This window comes from Populus nigra, chromosome 1, assembly GCF_951802175.1.
Source record: "Populus nigra chromosome 1, ddPopNigr1.1, whole genome shotgun sequence".
Classification (NCBI taxonomy): Eukaryota; Viridiplantae; Streptophyta; class Magnoliopsida; order Malpighiales; family Salicaceae; genus Populus; species Populus nigra.
Genome location: NC_084852.1, coordinates 30,677,349 through 30,696,572, shown reverse-complemented (window position 1 = coordinate 30,696,572; position 19,224 = coordinate 30,677,349). Strand labels below are relative to the sequence as shown.

The 19,224-nt window shown below is 34.0% G+C and overlaps 1 protein-coding gene and 1 pseudogene across 3 annotated transcripts; both read right to left on the bottom strand.

Annotated features, from left to right (window-relative positions):
- The window catches only part of LOC133681228 (uncharacterized), a 109,779-nt pseudogene that overhangs the window by 41,357 nt on the left and 49,198 nt on the right, over positions 1–19,224 (bottom strand).
- LOC133670451 (serine/threonine-protein phosphatase 7 inactive homolog) lies at positions 12,595–19,110 on the bottom strand. Of its 3 annotated transcripts, none has more exons than XM_062090966.1 (10): positions 18,925–19,110; positions 18,447–18,621; positions 18,306–18,356; positions 17,063–18,115; positions 16,111–16,620; positions 15,128–15,268; positions 14,145–14,249; positions 13,645–13,836; positions 13,118–13,194; positions 12,595–13,048 (listed from the first exon to the last, which is right to left on the bottom strand). In XM_062090966.1, the coding sequence occupies exons 2-9, from the start codon at positions 18,612–18,614 to the stop codon at positions 13,156–13,158; spliced, it is 2,259 nt and encodes a 752-aa protein (XP_061946950.1). In that variant the 5' UTR covers positions 18,615–18,621; positions 18,925–19,110; the 3' UTR covers positions 12,595–13,048; positions 13,118–13,155. The 3 variants fall into 3 exon arrangements, with proteins under 3 accessions (XP_061946950.1, XP_061946935.1, XP_061946941.1); XM_062090951.1 differs by having other exon boundaries at positions 13,118–13,189; positions 18,925–19,108; XM_062090957.1 differs by having other exon boundaries at positions 13,118–13,189; positions 18,846–18,940.

Sequence of the window (19,224 nt, the reverse complement as noted above, 5' to 3'; positions counted from 1 at the left end):
TAGATTTGCTAGCTGAAAATGCACAAAATTGGGACACCACAGGTACTTATGAGGCACCAAGTAAAACCCAACCTCATACATCTAGTGGGGGTATGTACAACCTTAGGGAAGATCATGACCTCCAAGCCAAGTTTGCATCTTTAGCTAAAAAAGTCGAAGCGCTAGAATTGAAAAAGAGTGGTAAATTAAAATCTGTTCAAGAAATTGCATGTCAAATCTGTGAAACCAACGAACATTCAACCAATGATTGTCCAACCTTGCCTTCTTTTAAAGAATGTCTCAATAAACAAGCTCATGCATTAAACAGTTTTCAAAGGCCCATCCATAACCCATATTCGCAAACATATAACCCTGGTTGGAGAAATCATCCAAATTTCAGTTGGAAGAGTGAGAACAATAATGCTCAAACTTCACAGCCACCGTTTCAAGCACATCATAATTTCGAAAATTCTCATGGATATGCACCTCCCTATGCTTCACCTCCTAGAAGAAATCTTGAGGAAACATTGCATGCATTTATGGAAAAGCAAGAGGCAATTAACACTCAACTTGCTCAAAGCATGACAGATTTTAAAGATACTCTTGCAAAGTTCACATCTGCTCTCAGTTTCCAAGAGAAAGGTAAGTTTCCATCTCAACCACAACAAAATCCAAATGGGCAATACAATGTGAATGCAAGTAGTTCGGGAAGCCAACACATGGATCACGTAAAATCAGTCATCACTCTTCGCAGTGGTAAGGTTATTGAAAAACCCATTCTTGAACCTTGTGAGAATGATGATGAATCAATCTCTGAGGGTAAGGAAGAGGTTGAATCTGATCATTATAAAGAAAAGACTGATTCTCCGCCAGCACTTCCATTTCCTCATGCCATGACCAAACAAAGGAAAGTCAATCACAACTCTGAAATCTTTGAAACTTTTAAACAGGTAAGGATCAATATACCTTTGTTGGATGCTATTAAACATGTTCCTTCTTATGCTAAATTTTTGAAAGATCTGTGCACTATGAAGAGAAAACTGAATGTGAAAAAGAAAGCATTTTTAGCCGAACAAGTAAGTGCCATTCTTCAGAACAATAATGCTTTGAAATATAAAGACCCTGGTTGTCCTACAATTTCTTGCTTTATTGGAGAACATAAAATTGAAAGAGCCTTACTTGATCTTGGAGCTAGTGTGAATTTACTTCCATATTCAGTTTTTCAAAGTCTCAATCTAGGTGAGTTAAAACGAACTTCTATAACTCTTTTACTTGCCGATAGATGTGTAAAAGTGCCTAGAGGAATAGTTGAAGACGTGTTAGTACAAGTTGATAAATTCATTTATACTGTGGATTTTATTGTCTTAGACACACAACCTGTTGAAGCATGTAATTCATTTCCTGTTATTTTAGGGCGTCCATTTCTTGCAACTTCTAATGCATTGATTAATTGTATGAATGGACTGATGAAGCTATCTTTTGGAAACATGACATTAGAGATGAATATTTTCAACATTTGCAAGCAACCTGGAGATGATAATGATTTACAGGAAGTGGACTTTACTGAAAAATTAGTTTATGATCAATTTCAAACCACTTCCAATGAAATTGAGATTGATGAATTTGATGATCTGCAAATGGTCCATTTTCAGGAAGAATCAAAGGCAAGTAATTGGAGACCACAAATTGAGGAATTGCCGCCACGATCAATTGAGCCAATACCTTCAAGTGTTCAACCACCAAAACCTGATTTGAAGCCGTTACCCCTCAATCTCAAATACTCATTTTTGGGAGAAAATGAAACTTTTCCGGTAATAATCTCTTCCAAACTTAATGCACAGTAAGAAGGTAAGTTATTACAAACTCTGAAAATGCACAAAAATGCATTAGGATGGACCATAGCTGACATAAAAGGAATTAGTCCTTTGATTTGCACTCACAGGATTTATTTGGAGGAAAATGCTAAACCCTCTAGAGAAATGCAACGAAGGCTTAATCCTAATATGAAAGAAGTAGTGAAAAATAAAGTCATTAAGCTTCTAGATAATGGAATCATTTATTCTATTTCTGACAGCAAATGGGTAAGTCCTACTCAAGTAGTACCTAAGAAGTCTGGAGTCACTGTGATAACAAATGAAAAAAATGAGTTAATTCCAACTAGGACTATTACTGGTTGACGCATGTGCATTGATTATAGGAAACTTAATTCAATGACTAGAAAAGATCATTTTCCTTTACCTTTCATGGATCAAATTCTAGAAAGAGTTGCAGGTCATGAATTTTATTGTTTCCTAGATGGCTATTCAGGCTACAACCAAATTGAAATTGCATTGGAAGATCAAGAGAAAACTACTTTCACAAGTCCATTTGGTACTTTTGCATATCGAAGGATGCCTTTCGGATTATGTAATGCACCAGCCACGTTTCAAATATGCATGCTCAGTATATTTAGTGATATGGTTGAACGTTTTCTTGAGATTTTTATGGATGACTTTTCTGTTTTTAGGGATTCATTTGATGATTGTTTGACTAACTTAGAAAAGGTTTTGAGCAGGTGTGAAGAGAAGAATCTTGTACTGAATTGGGAAAAATGTCACTTTATGGTAACAGATGGCATTGTACTTGGTCATATTGTTTCATCAAAGAAATTGAGGTTGACAAATCTAAAATCGAGTTAATTGCTAACTTGCCAAGACCAAAATCTATTAAAGATGTTAGATCATTCTTAGGACATGCTGGTTTTTATAGAAGGTTCATCAAAGATTTTAGCATAATATCTAAGCCCTTGAGTAACCTTCTAACAAAGTATAATATCTTTGAATGGACTGAACATTGTGAAGAAGCCTTTGTTAAACTTAAAAACCTGCTTACTTCTGCTCCGGTCATTCAACCTCCTGATTAGTCTTTACCTTTTGAAATAATATGTGACGCTAGTGACTACGCTGTGGGTGTTGTCTTGGGACAAAGAAAAGATAAGAAACCTTATGTGATTTACTATGCAAGTAAAACTCTAAATAGTGCTCAAATGAATTACACCACCACTGAAAAAGAATTACTTGCAATAGTATTTGCATGTGAAAAATTCAGGTCTTATCTTGTTGGCTCACCTGTTGTTGTTTTTAGTGATCATGCAGCATTGAAATATCTTCTTTCTAAGAAAGATTCTAAGGCTAGATTGGTGCGGTGGATTTTGTTACTTCAAGAATTTGATATCACAGTCAAAGACAAGAAAGGCACCAAAAATGTTGTCGCCGATCATTTGTCAACATTGACAACAGATTCAAAATCTGACATCACACCAATCGATGACTACTTTCCTGATGAATCTTTATTTTCTGTCTCTACGATGCCTTGGTTTGCTAATATTGTTAATTTTCTTGTTTCAGGACAATTGCTAGCTCATTGGAGTACCCAAGACAAAAGAAAGTTCTTGAACGAAGTGAGGAACTTTTATTGGGATGACCCTTATTTATTCAAATATTGTCCTGATCAAATATTTCGAAGATGCATTCCTGACAATGAGGTAAGTAGTGTCATTAAATTTTATCATTCTGAGGCATGTGGGGGCCATTTCTCATCAAGAAAGACAATTGCAAAAATCTTACAATGCGGATTTTACTGGCCCACCATGTTCAAGGACTCACATGCATTCTGTAAGATTTGTGAAAATTGTCAAAAGTTGGGATCTATTTCAAAACATCACATGATGCCTTTAAATCCTATTCTTGTCATTGAGATCTTTGACTGTTGGGGTATAGACTTCATGGGTCCATTTCCTTCATCATTTGGTTTCGTGTACATATTAGTCACAGTAGATTATGTTTCAAAATGGATAGAGGCAATTCCAAGTCGAAACAATGATCACAAAACAGTGATAAAATTCTTGAAAGAAAATATTTTGAGTCGATTTGGAATCCCTCGAGCCATGATAAGTGATGGTTGGAATCCCTCGAGCCATGATAAGTGATGGTGGAACACATTTCTGCAACAAGCCATTTGAGTCTTTAATGAAAAAATATGGAATCACTCACAAAGTTGCCACCCCTTATCACCCTCAGACTAGTGGACAAGTAGAGCTTGCTAATAGGGAGATCAAACAGATCTTAGAGAAAACAGTGAACCCTAATAGGAAAGACTGGTCTTTAAGACTTAATGATGCACTTTGGGCTTATTGAACTGCTTATAAAACATCATTAGGTATGTCACCTTATAGACTAGTCTATGGAAAACCTTGTCACTTGCTTGTGGAACTTGAACATAAAGCTTATTGGGCTATTAAAGCTTTCAATTCAAACTTTGATGATGCTAGTCAGCTACGTAAGTTACAAATAAATGACCTTGAGGAAATAAGAAATGATGCATATGAAAATTCAAGAATTCATAAAGCAAGAATCAAAGAGTTTCATGACAAGAAAATATTGAGAAAAACATTCAATGTTGGTCAAAAAGTCTTGCTTTATAATTCTTGACTCCATTTATTTCCTGGAAAACTAAGATCAAGATGGAGTGGTCCTTTCATTGTGAAACATGTGTATCCATATGGGGCCTGTGATATCGAGAATCCAAAGAATGGCAATGTTTTCAAGGTAAATGGACATCGTTTGAAAGTCTACTTTGACAATTTTTCAGTTGAAAATGACTCTATTGAATTGAGTGATCCTGTATATAAAGATTGATTGGTTTTCTCACATTGTTTTGTGTTTCGTTTTGCTAGTTTCTCTCACCCCGGTCAAAAAGCGGATAACGGTACTCCGTGACTTAAGTCGGTTCTTTCAGTTTCCCATAATAACTGATATCTGTTTATATTTGTGCAATTCTTTGCTCTTTCTCTCTTCTTTGAATCTCTTCTCCAATTCTCATTTCAGAATGGATACCATTCTTGAAAAATTGAAAAAGTACTTTCCCGCTCTGCCTCAGAATGCGATTACAAAAATTTACCGTGCTAGGTGTGCAAGATTGAAGTTGTTGATAAATCATGGAATTCCTGAAAATATTCGCTGGCTGATTGAAGCAAAGGTCCGATTATTAAGTGAGTCCTCCAATTCTTTCATTTCACACATGCCTGGAACAGGTAAAAGCACTTTTGCAAAGAAACGTCGTGCAAAACGACTGAAAGTCTGTCACAAATGTGCAAGATGGACTTGCAATGCAACATGTCGTTCTTTAGGAATGGTATCTATAAACCATGAAGATAAAATACAATTCATTAAGGATGGCCTGAGTAAGGGGTCTTTAGATAATCTTTTGTTGACCCTTGAGACGCATCCTAGTGGAGATATGCATCGTGCAATTCATGATTTATGGCCCCATTTTCATAAAGAACATGATAGACTTAGTCTTGGGAATCTGACTAAAAAAGACCCTGTTTGCCAGTTTTTAAGAAAACTGGATGGGAAGCCTATCCCCGACCCATAGAGGGCGTTTAAGCTGTTCTTGGACGTAAAACCAAGGGAAGATGTGAGCCACAATCACAACTACCTGTACATACATATGCTTTTTTCAAATAAATAAATAAATAAATAAAAAGAGAGAGAGAGTGTGTGACTCCAGCTGGCCTACATATAGGTGATATGATTGCATGTTCAATTCCGCATCTATAAAATCTTCTCTTCCTTCCCCTCATTTTTACTCAACCCTTACATTAGACAGATATAGAAGCGTGTGGAAATGGCAGGTTCCTCAAGTTATCACATAAAAAATATTTGTGTTTTCGGTGGATCCAGTCCTGGGAAGGAAATAGCTTTTTTAGAAGCAGCAAATCATCTTGGTCAGGTACTAGCTGAGAGAAAGATTCATTTAGTGTATGGGGGAGGCAGCCTTGGGTTAATGGGGGGTGTGGCAATAACTGCATTTTTAGGAGGTAGTCAAGTTTTGGGGGTCGTCCCCGAAGCTTTAACAAAAGGGAACATCATTGGAAGAACAATTGGAGAGGAACTACAGGTCTCCACAATGTTTGATCGAATGAATACAATGTTTAACCATGCTGATGCCTTCATTGCCTTACCAGGTGGTCTGGGCACATTGGAAGAAATCTTTCATATTTCCTCTTGGGCCCAACTTCACATTCACCATAAACCTATAGGTTTGCTCAATGTTAATGGTTTTTATGATAATTTGTTGTCTTTTCTTGATCAAGCTGTGGAACAGGAATTTCTAACATCTTCAGCACGACAAATCATAATCTCTGTTGCTACTGCTGAACAATTGATCGACAAACTACAATCTTTCACCCCTGTAATTGATCCTTCCATGAGTCGCATAAATTGGTCAACTACAGAAAGCCGTAAAAAGCTTAGATTGGATTTGAGCCTTCGTTTGTGAATCCTTGTGTCTTTTGGTTTTATTTCTAGCATAGTATTTTGTTCTGTTATTTCTTATATTTGTTTAAGTGTGTTTCAGGTTTGTCAGTGTTCGTTGTTTCAGGTGATGTCTTCTATACTCTATCTTTCTACCTTAGGATATTGAGGACAATGTCTCGTTTTGGTTGGGGGGAGAGGGTAGTAGTACTTAAAGAAAAAAAACTAACCAACTAACTGTTTTTGTTTTAAAAACCATTTGGCAAAACTGTTATTACTAGGATGGCAGAGTAAGGGGGAATGACTCTTGAGACGCATTTTAGTAAACATTTTCTAATGGTTATTTGCAATATTCATAACAAGGCCTATTAGAATACTTCTTGAAATATTCAGGTTTACAAACTCTCGCATTGTTATCACTTGGTTCTGCTCATATACTCATTTAACAAATATTCTTAAACCTTCATTTTCACACACACACTTTAACATATGATTGTGGGTTGCACATTGGATTATTACATTATTTATGTTCTTTTGTTAAAGGTAACAACTAAGGGATAGAGATAGTCTATAATTTCCAAAAAAAACAAAAAAAAAGAGAAAAAAAAATGATGATAATAAAAACGTAGATAAGTTTGGTTTCGTAGCCTCCCTAACCTAAGCAATTAAGCCCGAAGGGGTGTTTTAACACCTAATACCCTAAAGTCAACTAACTTGGGAGCTATTGGCCTAAAGCTTGTTACATGGGTTAAGGAGAAAAGCTTAAGGGAATCAAACATTGCACTATCTACGTATCAGTATCTGCAACCCGAGTTATTAAGCTCGTAGGGGTGTCTCAACACCTAATGCCCTAAGATCAACTGGTCTGGGAGTCATTAGCCGAAAGCTCGTTACATGGGTTAAAGATGCATTGTGTTTTAAGTTATATGTATAGATATTAAAAAAAAAGAGAGAGTAAAATAAAATAAAATAATCCCAACTCAAGGAAGTTAACCTTAAACATTAGAACAAAATATTGTTTTCTTCCAATAAAAGCCCCATCATCTATGTTTCATACATTGAGCACATAACAAGGAAGGTTTATTAATATTTTGTTTAAGAGATATTGAGCAGATATATAAAATTTAATGAGAGTTTGTTTATCTGGATAGATTAATGGAAGTTGAATGATGAATGCCTTGCTTTGTGGAATTTGCAAATTGTTTTTCTATTTTAACGCTTTAATTACTAGGGACTAGTAATAAGCTGGTTGGGGGGTGTGATTAGGACTTAAAAGTGCATTTTTATCAAGGTTTTATATCATCATTTTGCACTTGAAGTATCAATAACTCCTTAACTAAAGCATGTTTTATAATAAGATATATAAGATACCTTTAATTTATGGTAAATTTTCATCTTAAATGCAGGCCTATCACATAAATGAAAGAATTGATTGATGAGTTGAAGTACTGAAATTGAAAGGACAAAGAGATGGCCAAAGTTAGAAAAGAGATGCTGGTGCAGTCCAAACTGGAACACTGTTCGGTAATTGGGTCATATCTGGAGCTCTAGATCTTGGATTTAGGTCCATTTTATATGGATAGAAAGATAAGACATAGGCCTACAACTTTCATGTGGAGCCCAAGATTTAACAAGACCGTTTTCAAGTCCAAATTGTAGCAACAACGAAGAAGTCCGAATCTGTCCTGCAGCCCAGACACTGTTCAGTGTTCAGCCCATATCTCAAGTTCTAGAAGTCCAAATGATCTCAAATTTTTACCCTGGAAAGATGAGACAATTTCCTAGAACTTTCATGATTCAAGTTTGTTCAAATTATGACATCATCAATGATGTTTTTGGCAGACAAGAAGATAAGAATTGTCACCAAGTCAAGATGTGGCCACCCACTCATCAATTAGTCAACAAATCAATAGTTCTGAATTTTGGCCTATAAAAGGAGGCATTTGCCATGTATTTAGGCATCTTGGTTTTCAGATCAAGATCATGCTATTGCTTTCTCTCTTTATATTTTGTAATGCTTAAGTTTTGCTTATATTAATCTCTTGCTTATGCTTTTCATTTCCTTTCCTTGTTTATTTATGTTTCTTTCTTTCATTATATCTAGCTAAATTAATTATGTCAAGGTGAAAAGGGTACACTAATGGTGTAAGAATAAGTATAATATAAACTTAACATGGACCTTAATGTTGGATACTAACATGCTTTATATTTGTTATCTTGTTCACTTTTAATACTTTGCTTGTTAAATGGTTTATCTAGATTTATGTTGTATAACACTTGGTACAACAAATACTTGGCACTTTCATAGCCCATACTGTATGGTATAACCGACACCTGAGCTATGAAAGGAACTTGATTTGTTGTTAACATAAGTTATAATCATGAATGCCTGACAACATTTACAAGTATTAGCATTGTTCGAATAAGATAACTAATGTAATCATGTTAACAATTTATAATCCGATTGGAACCTCCTTTGTGTGTGGTTTCCAGTTGAATAATAAGAGTTTATACTATACTTGTTTGATGTACCATTAGTGGATCCTCTAACCTTGACATTTGTTGTTATCATTGTTTAATCCTTACGTTAATCTTTCATCTCAAAGTTCTCATCAACTTCTTCTTCTTCATCTTTATTATTATCATTATTAATAATATTATTGGTGTTATTATTACTACTACTACTACTATTATTATTGTTGTTGTTGTTACTATTGTTGTAGTATTATTGTTGCTTATAATTTATACAATTAACCTCCCTGTGGTTCGACCCCGGTCTTGCCGGGTTATTTATTACTTCGACACTCCTGCACTTGGGAGAAGACATCAATCTTTTGGTCGTGTCATGTATTGTGAAGCAAGATTTGATGATTTGATGCTTTGAAGAGTACTTTTGATTTGTCTTCAAAGTATTGTTTGAATAACTCTTATGAGCGTTTAGGCTTGATCCAATAAAACTTTGTTCTTTGTAGACTTCATGCATGGATGAAGAAGGCTTGAGAACTTTTGAGATAGCTTCCTTGCTTGAAGAGAGAGCTTCCTTGCTCGAAGAGCTTGTCTTGAAGAAAATTTGTATCCCCCTAAATTCTCTCTTTTTTCTTTAGTTTGAGGCCCCTCTATTTATAGAAATTTGTAGGAGCTCTCAGGTCCTTTTCCAATATTACATGACATAATTTTATTGGTTAATCTTTATTGATGGGATCTTGTATTTATGACATGATATCTTGAATATCTCATCCTAACTGTCAATTTTTCATTGGTCAAGAAATATATGAAGACTCATTTATTTTTTTATGTTATTTATTTCAATTTTATTTTATCTTTTCATGTAAAAATAGAATAAAAATACCACATGAATTTATTGGTTACCGATCCATAAATATTCTAGCTTTAGCTAGAAATTGAAAGTTGAAAGGACCAAAAAGAAGCAATCTAGTTTGTACTAATTATTTGACCCACGAGTTGGGTAAATTTCTTAAAAAAAAAAAATTAATATGCTAGCTTTTTAATTATATGTTTTTTTAAATCTAATTATAAATCAAAAGGTTTATGCATGAATTTAATTAAATATATCGAGAACCATCTATACTAATAAATTAAAAAAAAAACAAAATGTTAACGTGTCTACTCAACTTGCTTCGTTGCAAGTCAAATAATTTTTTTTTCTAACACAAAATAATTAAAATATAGGTTTATTAACACAGTTTTTGACATTTAGTAAAAAATATAACAATGAATCAAAAAGTCAATGCTTACATATAATAAAATATAGTAAAAATCATATAACTTAATAAAAATATGTAGGATCTCAAGTTAATTTTTAACGTAACAAAATACTAGACCAATATTACAATTGCTATATTGAAACATCATTTCATTGGTCTTTGTATATTAATTTCTAAAAAAAAAGTGTAAAGTAAAAAATTATAAAAAATTACAAAATAATAAAGATAGAATGATATAAATAGGTACAGTGTAGAGTGATAAATATTCAAAGTGTAAAAAATAAAAAAATATTTTTTTTTCAAAAAAAGTAAATAAAAAGGTCGAAAAACTAGAAAAATAAAGAGAAGAAAATGGACATGGAAAAAATCAATATTAAAAAAAAATGTACAGATAATTTTGGAAAAAATCATAAAAAAATCACATGGAAAAATACTGCAACAATTCACAGTTTTTTAAAGAAAAAAATTACAAAACTAAATTCTTAATCAGCTCAATATTAAAAAAATCAAATCGACAGAGACAATTTTAGAAAAAAAAACAAAAGAAAGAAAAAAAATCATGTTGGAAACACTGTAGCAATTCACAGTGTTTTGTGATGAAAGTTACAGTACTTCCCCACATGATTTAGCCTTATTTGTAATGACTTATAATTGTAATTCTCAATAATGTTTTGTGAGGAAAGCTACAGTGTTTTCCTCACATGATTAAGTTTTATTATAAAGTTAAATTCTAACCAACTCAATATTAAAAAAAATAAAATCGTCTAAAAAAAAATTATAAAAAAAGAAAACACAAAAGAAACTGGAAAAAAAAACCATGTGAGAACAAATTGTATCAATCCATAGTGTTTTGTGAGGAAAAACTTGTATTTACTTGTAATTGTAATTCTTAACCAACATAATATTTAAAAATTAAAATTGATAAAGATAATTTTAAAAAAAAATATAACAAAACAGAAAAAAAAACCTTATAAAAAAAATACTGTAACAATCCACAATAATTTACAAGAAAATTTTCTTACGGTAGAAAAAAGAATTGGCAGGCGTTCTCAAAGATTTTGTTGTTGCAAAAAAGTCTCTCGGTATTTCAAATACTACACTTTTAAAAGATGCACTTCCTCGAACCACAAGAATAAGAGAACTCAATTATATTTGTTAATAAATAAATAAATAATTATCAAGTAAATCGTAACATTGAAATATAAATACTTGATCCCGAGCTGCTGGGAGCTCTTAATTTTCTATTTAGTTTATGTTATTGTTAAGAATTAAACGCCTTTTTCTTTAAAATTAAAATGCTTGTAAATTGATGTAAATAATCTTGTTATAAATAATTTCTCTGAATTTTATTAATTAAACATTTAAAAGATATATTTTCTTTAAAAGTCTACAAACCAAAAAATAAAATAACTCAAAATTTATCTAGAGCGGACTAAAAGCTAAACTCTAAAAAAAAAAGAGTAAAAAAAGCTAAGCAAACTAGAGAAAAAAAAAAACATCATCAGAGAAAAAGGTAAAATAACTATTACAATGTATGCATAACATCTCCCCTTTTATCGTCTTTTTATACTAATTTTTGAAATCATAATTGATTCATAATTAATTCCTTTCGTTCTATCTTAATAATTTGTGATAAACAAATAAAAAACTTGATAAATCTTGTCAATTAAGCCAAATATTTTTATTTAGAAAATAAAATTGTTCAAGTAGTATGAAGTTACCATTTAGATCGTTCATTCATGGATTGATTAAACAAAATGTGCTGGTAAAAATAATTATTTTTGAACTAAATAATTTTTTTATAACATGCTCAAAATAGGCTGGTAAAAAAAAATTATTAGCTAAAATCCTATTTTAGAGCAAACCCAAGCTTGGCTTCTCTTAATTTATCTTGTTCTACATGTCCATTTAAATTTTCAACTTTGTATTATATAAGATATAAGAAAATTTTGTATTTTCTTAATGTGAAATAAAGAGTTTTAGGTTAAAAAAAATATCAACTAAGAGTTTTTTAAAATTAATTTCTCATTTATTTATAATTTGTTTTAATTTTTTGTTAAAAAATATATATTTTTAATAAAGTTGTAAGTTGTTAGGAACCCACTTATAATTTCTCCTCAAATTTGTTCATTTTAAAACAAATTTCTAACTTACTATGGCCGACTATTCACCACATTTGGATAAGCATATTGTAAAGTAATTCGTATTACATAAGTAGTATGATAGGTAGACTATTGATTAGAAATTGAGACCTCCCTTCTGATTCTGCTCATGAAGCATTTATCTTCACACACCTTTCTAGTCTTTTTCAATACAGTTTCCATGTGGTGAAAATGATCCATCCGATCCAAATAGAATTTTGTTTCTCTAAAGCATGCAACTCCCTGAATAGAGTACCTTCTTGATCTACCTTATAATGGAATTTGTGTAAAATTGCAGAAATTTTAACAAGAGATGCATGCTTTGCTTTATACAGAGGCGATATCCGGTTTACTTCAACATGATAACATTACCTTACCTAGTTAGCGATGGAAAATTATTATTGCCAAACCAATTGGATACCTCATATTTAGAGATATCACACAAGTCATACCTGCATTCAAATATACTTTGATTAATCAAAGATATAAAGTGATACCTTCAACTCTGATAAACTTGGATTCATTTGGCTGTTCATCCATCGAGTCTGGAGTCTGAACTACAGTAGAAAGATATATAAGTTAATATCTTCACAAATATTACCCTAAACTATAAGATTATCATTCATCGATTTGAGGATTTTGGGAGGCGGGAAACTGTCAATGCATCGCATCTTATCATGGCACCCTCCAGTTTCACAAGCACCATCCTTGCCTTGAACTCTCTTCATTGCTTAGCTCAGGATTGAAGAGACTATTTTGGCTCCCTCAACCTGCGCACTTTACCCTCAGCTCCCAAAGATCCAAACCAAAATAGCTGCACTGAGAAACCAGCTCCAAGTACTCCTCACTTGGCAGGAGAAGGGCTTTGCAAAATGTATTTGCGCTTATAATCATCAAGTTCATCATCCTATTTAAAATAATCTCTTGTCAGTCTTCAGAATGACTACAATATGAGAGGGATAATCAAGTGTCTCACCTTCTTTTTAATTTCTTTCTTCAAGCTACCAATGAGATTTAAAAGGTACTCGTAATTAGACTTGTGAGGTTCCTGCACTATCAAAACCTTTGCTTTAGACTACAACTCTGAATACATCTAGTAGTGTTTGGAATTGTGGTAGCGGTTATTTTTTAAAATGTTTTTCGCTTAGAAATACATCAAAATAATATTTTTTTTATTTTTTTAAAATTTATTTTTGATATTAACACATCAAAACAATCCAAAATCATTAAAAAAATTTAATTTGAAACAAAGAAAAAAAATTCAAAAATTTTTAAAAGTGCCTTTTGAACACAAAAACAAACACACTTATTTATATTTTTTCCCCCTTCAAATTAACATTTTTTTTATGATTTTGGATTGTTTTGATGTGCTAAAGTCAAAAATTAATTTTAAAAAATAAAAAATATATTATTTTGATGCATTTCCAAGTAAAAAACACTTTGAAAAGCAACCACTACCACAATCTCAAACGCTAAATGAATAAACCCCACAAATGCAGTTACCTGTAAGTCTGAAGGGAGAGGTGATCTTTCCACCTTGGAAGCCTCTGAAATCTGTGCTGGTGTGCCCACATCATCTGCCAACGAAATAATCCAAGATGGGGAAGTAGAGATCCCTGAAGCCCCAATGTAAGTTCCAGAGCTTGTGGCAGCAGAATCTGATTGTTGACCAAAAGAGATGGCTTTGATTGATGCCTGTAGACAGTGTTCATGGAAGCAAAACAAGAGCCTTTACTTTCAAGGATTTTCAATCATGGGGATTTAATGAAAAGTTTAATAAGCGCATAAGAGCAAATTGCGAAAAATAGAATGAAACAATTCATTCAAACCATCTGTTTTTACCCGAGCAAATCAAGAAAACAGAAACAAAAAATTTAAAGGTACCCAGAAGCCAATGCACATGTGCTGGACAAGTCGCACACTAATATGAAAGGTTAATGCAACATGCAAAAACATAATTCTTTCAGACACCTGTATCCATTTTGTCCTTGCCAGATCCATACCTCGTGTCTTTTTCTGGCTTCAAATGACACAAACTCAGGGGTATCGAAATTAGGAGGCTTCAGAATAGCATATGCTCCTTTACTTTTATAATCTTTGCTTGTATGCTGCATAATACACCAACCATGGCTAAAAGTAAGGTATAACTTCTGTATTAGCCAATATACATTCGGGAGGAAAAAAACATTACAGAGGAAAAAATATGAGAATTTTGTCTCGCATAAATATTAACTGCAAATTCTCCGTTATCCACTTAAACCATAGCTAAAGGTAAACTGTAAGGAGTGTATTAGACTCATTTCTTTTAAAGAGATGCAGATTGATAAACATTTACTTCGAGAAAGTCCATCAGTAGGATATATGAAAGGAAAAAGAAATCTGATAAGCAGAGTTACAAACCCACAAGAAAGACAAGCACGAACAGACCAACCTAGAAATACAGCATCTTCAAATTTTAGAACGTAAAGAATCCAAAAGTATGCACAACAGATACATTTGATTCATAATTCATTATAGAATTTCATCACAGCCAAAGCCAATGGGCTATTAGCTTTAGCAAATTCCTTTTGACTGTTATAGTATACAATATTCATCTAAGAAATTCCATAGCATCACAGATCCAAGCTCTGCTCTTGGTTTCGGGGTCATACTTAAGGACGAAAAAGCTTTCAAGTTTCCTTTCTTTCCAAGGCTTTAGACATAAGAATGTTTTAACAAGTATACAAGGTTACTAAATAATCTAAAAGAAACCAGCTTGGTGCCTGCTGCATTTTTTACTCCCACATGCTCCACTCAATGATGGTACTTGCATACAAAATTTCTCATTGATAAAAACATACGGATGACTTGATCTCACAATAAAGTATGATAAAAGGGATTATATGATCTGAAGGTCTAAGCAACCTGGATACCCTCAATAAATTTGAACTTTCACCCAAAAAAGAAGAAACGTGAAAAAAAGTGAGGTACAGAAACTAATATAAACCTGTGGGTAATCAGGGGCACTGAATAGGGTATATAGCTTCCCTGATTCTACTTCATGATCTGTGCTGTAGCCCTCCAACATGTTTTTGAAACCTTTCTGACAAGCTATCGAGTCAGGGCCTTCATGTGACCTTATAATCACCTGTTGTAGGACCAAGAAATCACATCCAGTCTTGACACCTCAACTTATATGACTTTTATAGACAGACAGAAAAACAGAGGAAGGGGGGAAAATTAAAGGCTGAAATTTGACCTACTTTGTTGGAGCATACAGAAAAGGTTTGTCAGATTGTTGGCAAATATCAGACTCAGATGTGATGAAGTAAACACTTGAAATACTTGCAAACTTGTGAAGTTGTAAGATCATGATAGCTTGTGTAAATGATATGCATGGTTTAGTACATAAAGGTAAAGGTTGGATCTTGAATATAGCCGGGTTTCCTATTTGGTGTATGAATCCATCATAAAGGGTTTCTTTAGTAGCTCTAGGAAGTTCTCAAAAGGAGACCCTGTTTCATCTTTAACTTCTTTTATTCTAATACTGGAAGCATTAAATAGACTGACAGACACTGATGAAAGCATAGGCACATTGATAGTTAAGGACTTGAAGCATTTACAGGTGGTCAATGGCAGGTTTCGTCAAGGAGACTGCTAGAAAATGCTGAGAAGTGAAACCCAGGAACCGATTGTATGCCAGATTGAGACTATTAAGTTCCTTGAGGCAGCAAAACCATCTCATATATTAATATGAACTCAGATTAGTTATTTCTGAAAAAGATAAGCCAAAAAGCAGGGTTCTAGCGGCAAACTGAGGATTTCACTAAGAATGCCCTATCAGAGTATCTTTCAGATTAAAAGGATCTTGCCTCTTAGTGGAATTTAGCAGGAAAAGACATGGAAAGACAGAAGTGAGGAGATTTTTGTCTCTGAGAAGAAAAAGACATCCCTTGGCTCATATTGATAGAGAGAAAAAAATTCTTTTACCTTTAACTTGGAATGTTCTAAAAAGGCCTCTGTGCAATCAGGACCCCAAAGAAGACCTGCATCGCCTCTATTGTTTTCCGTAAGACCAGATTCTGTTGTTGGATCTGACCATAAAACATCAGTCAAAATAGCATCTTTTGCTGACAGATCATGAACGAATCTGCTTACTTGATGTAACTCATCCAAAGAACCCAAAGATAAAGTGGTAGTCATCTTTTGTTTTTTATTTCCACTTTTGTTTCCATTGCCGTTCTGCAATTCATTTTCTCCAAAACTTTGTGATGAAGTAATTCCTTCACTCCGGAAAAGCCCTCCATGGGTTGTATAAACACAATCTGCTATTATTGAGGCCAGAGGAAGTTCTGCAAAAACTTTCAAACATTTTCGGTAGACAGTTTGGCCATGTTCAGGAAATTTGCGATTTACCTCCTTTAGAAAACCACATATTTCGGAGATATCACTTGACTCATGATTTCCACGCAGCAAATAAATCCTATGAGGCAAGAAGGCCTAAACATTGAAAAGGAAAGCAATGAAAATGCAAACAAAACCACTTAACCTTCAATGTACGAAAGAAGTGATTGCATTCATCATAAAAATGTAAGTGAACACATTTTCCCATCATTTATTTTACAGGGAAAAAAAAAACTCAGGTAATTAACAAATGAGGCACGCAAGGAAAAATGTATTTCCAAAAACTGTCCATGTAATAACTTACCAAGTAACAAAAGGAAGCAATTAGATAAGCACATTACCATGCTAATTACCTCTCTGATATCTAACGTATAAGAGAAATGTTGATGGGAACTGAATCACAGTGGACCTTAGTCTCGAATCACTGTGATTTGAAAATTGGAGTGTATACAGCTAACTTTTAGACCATTTCCGTCAAGTAAATTTTGAATAGATTCAGCACAATAAGTACAAGAAATATACAATGATCTGAAATTACCTTCCAAGCCAACAAAACAAGAAACAATTCCAAGCTTGATTTGCCCCTATCGATGTAGTTTCCATTAAACACAAAAAGCTGCTTGTCAGAGGGTAAACCAACACTATCCCAAATATTAAGCAGGTCAAGATATTGCCCACGTAGATCACCAACTACAACCACTTCGGTATTATTGTCGCATTGGATCTTTACACAATTAGGTTCTTGGCATAGGATGTATGAAGCTTTAGTTATCAATTCCTCCACCACAAAGAGTGGCATGATAGATGCAAACTCTGACAGTGACTTGTTCCACGAAGCCCATTTAAAGGTTTCCATCAAATTTAAAATCCAATCTAGAGTTATTTCCCCATTCAGAGGCCAGGAAATTGGCTCTCGAGTTGGTTCTCCCAGTTCCATGTCAACATGTTTATCTTGCATGTCACTGTGCTCACCAACAACCAGCCCCTCTTTATCTTCCATAATAATCTCTCTGTCCTGCAGGTTGCGAACACCCATACCCTCCTCATCTCCCATGGAAATCAGCCTGTCTTGAAGGTCATTGTGCTCACCGACAGCCAAACCATCTTTATCTCCCATAACAATTTGTCTGTTCAGCAGGTCACTGTGCTCACCAATGACGACACCCTCTATATCTACTAGAAGACTTTGTCTATCATGCAGGTCACCCTGATCACCCATGACCAGCCCTTCTTTATCTAGCATAGCGATCTCTCTATCCTGCAAGTCATTGTGCTGGCCAACTGCCACCTCGTTTTTATCTTGCATAACACTGTGGTTGTCTTGCAGGACACTGAGTTCACCAATGGCCAGCTCTTCTTTATCTCCAAATTCAATATCCATCTCACCATATCCAATCATTCCAACAGCTAGCTTATCTTCCCCTTCTAGCACTTGATTAATATCCCTATGCCGATTCATTGTAGAACCTTGTTTAGCAATAATCCAGCGTGCAATTTCTGAAATCTTTGTTAATGATTTCCTCTCTTGTGCATTGAAGTCGTGAAAGGATGTAAGACTAATTTGATCAACTATTTTTCTGCATTCCCCTACCTGCACAATTTTTGTTGTAACCATTCACCAAAAAATTGTTGCCCAAGAAGTATTTGTTACCCAAAAGTTTGTAATGAATGTAAATTACCACCTAATCAAATTCAAACTAGACGAATCTGAACACGGTGTAAACACCAGCCTCGTCTTTACCATGCACAACTACGGCCCTAATAAATAAACGAAAACTCACCATAGTCTCAATGCTGATCTTCAAGACCCGAGACACATCATCTTCAGTAGCCTGTAAAATTCACAAGAACAGAGTGCATAATGAGAACTAGCCTACACAATGAAACGAAAAATCGAGCTTCAAATGAAGAACTTTCCTTACCAGTTTCGTTTGACGATTAACAATCCCATTACCTAATTCTCGTATCATCACCATTGTACGAATTTCTTTATCATCCAAACTAGTAAAATCCACCGAATTTATATAGTTCATAACCTTTTTACAATCATTACGCCTTGCTTCTTGAACTCTCTTCAACTCAAGGTCCATTTTTACTCTGCAAAATCCACCACGAATAACAGATTTATAATTAAAAAGAAAAATATGCGAATAATAAGAAGAAACATAAACACAATCATGCAGAAAGTTCACTACTTCGACAGGAAAAAAAACCCGAATTAATTATATTTCTTTTGAAAACCTAATTTTATTAGGTAATTAGGTTTTCTCTGACCTAGTAAAGTCTAACAAGCTGGGAAAAAAAAAAAAAAAAAAGCTCACCAATTCCACAATCAATCACGTAAATTATTAGATTGAAGAAAGTTCGCAGATTCAATAACCGGAAAGGGAAGTAAATTACCGGAAAGGAATCGGAGAGATACGGAGCGATTGCTTGCTTCAATGGCGCTGCTCTTGCTGACGAGGATGACGAAACGACGATTCGTTCTCAATCTAATAAGACACGTCGTTTCAGGGTCAGCTCTTCGGAGCAACGACGTGTGCTTCTCTTCCGTGTGTGTTTTCTCTTACAGAAAACGACGGTTCGTTATTATCAGTTTGGTACGGCGTGTCATTCATGAAAATAATCGCTTTCTAAAACGATAAGTGATCTAAACACAGCATAGGACACGACGTGTCATTCTGCCCTTAAGAACGGAAC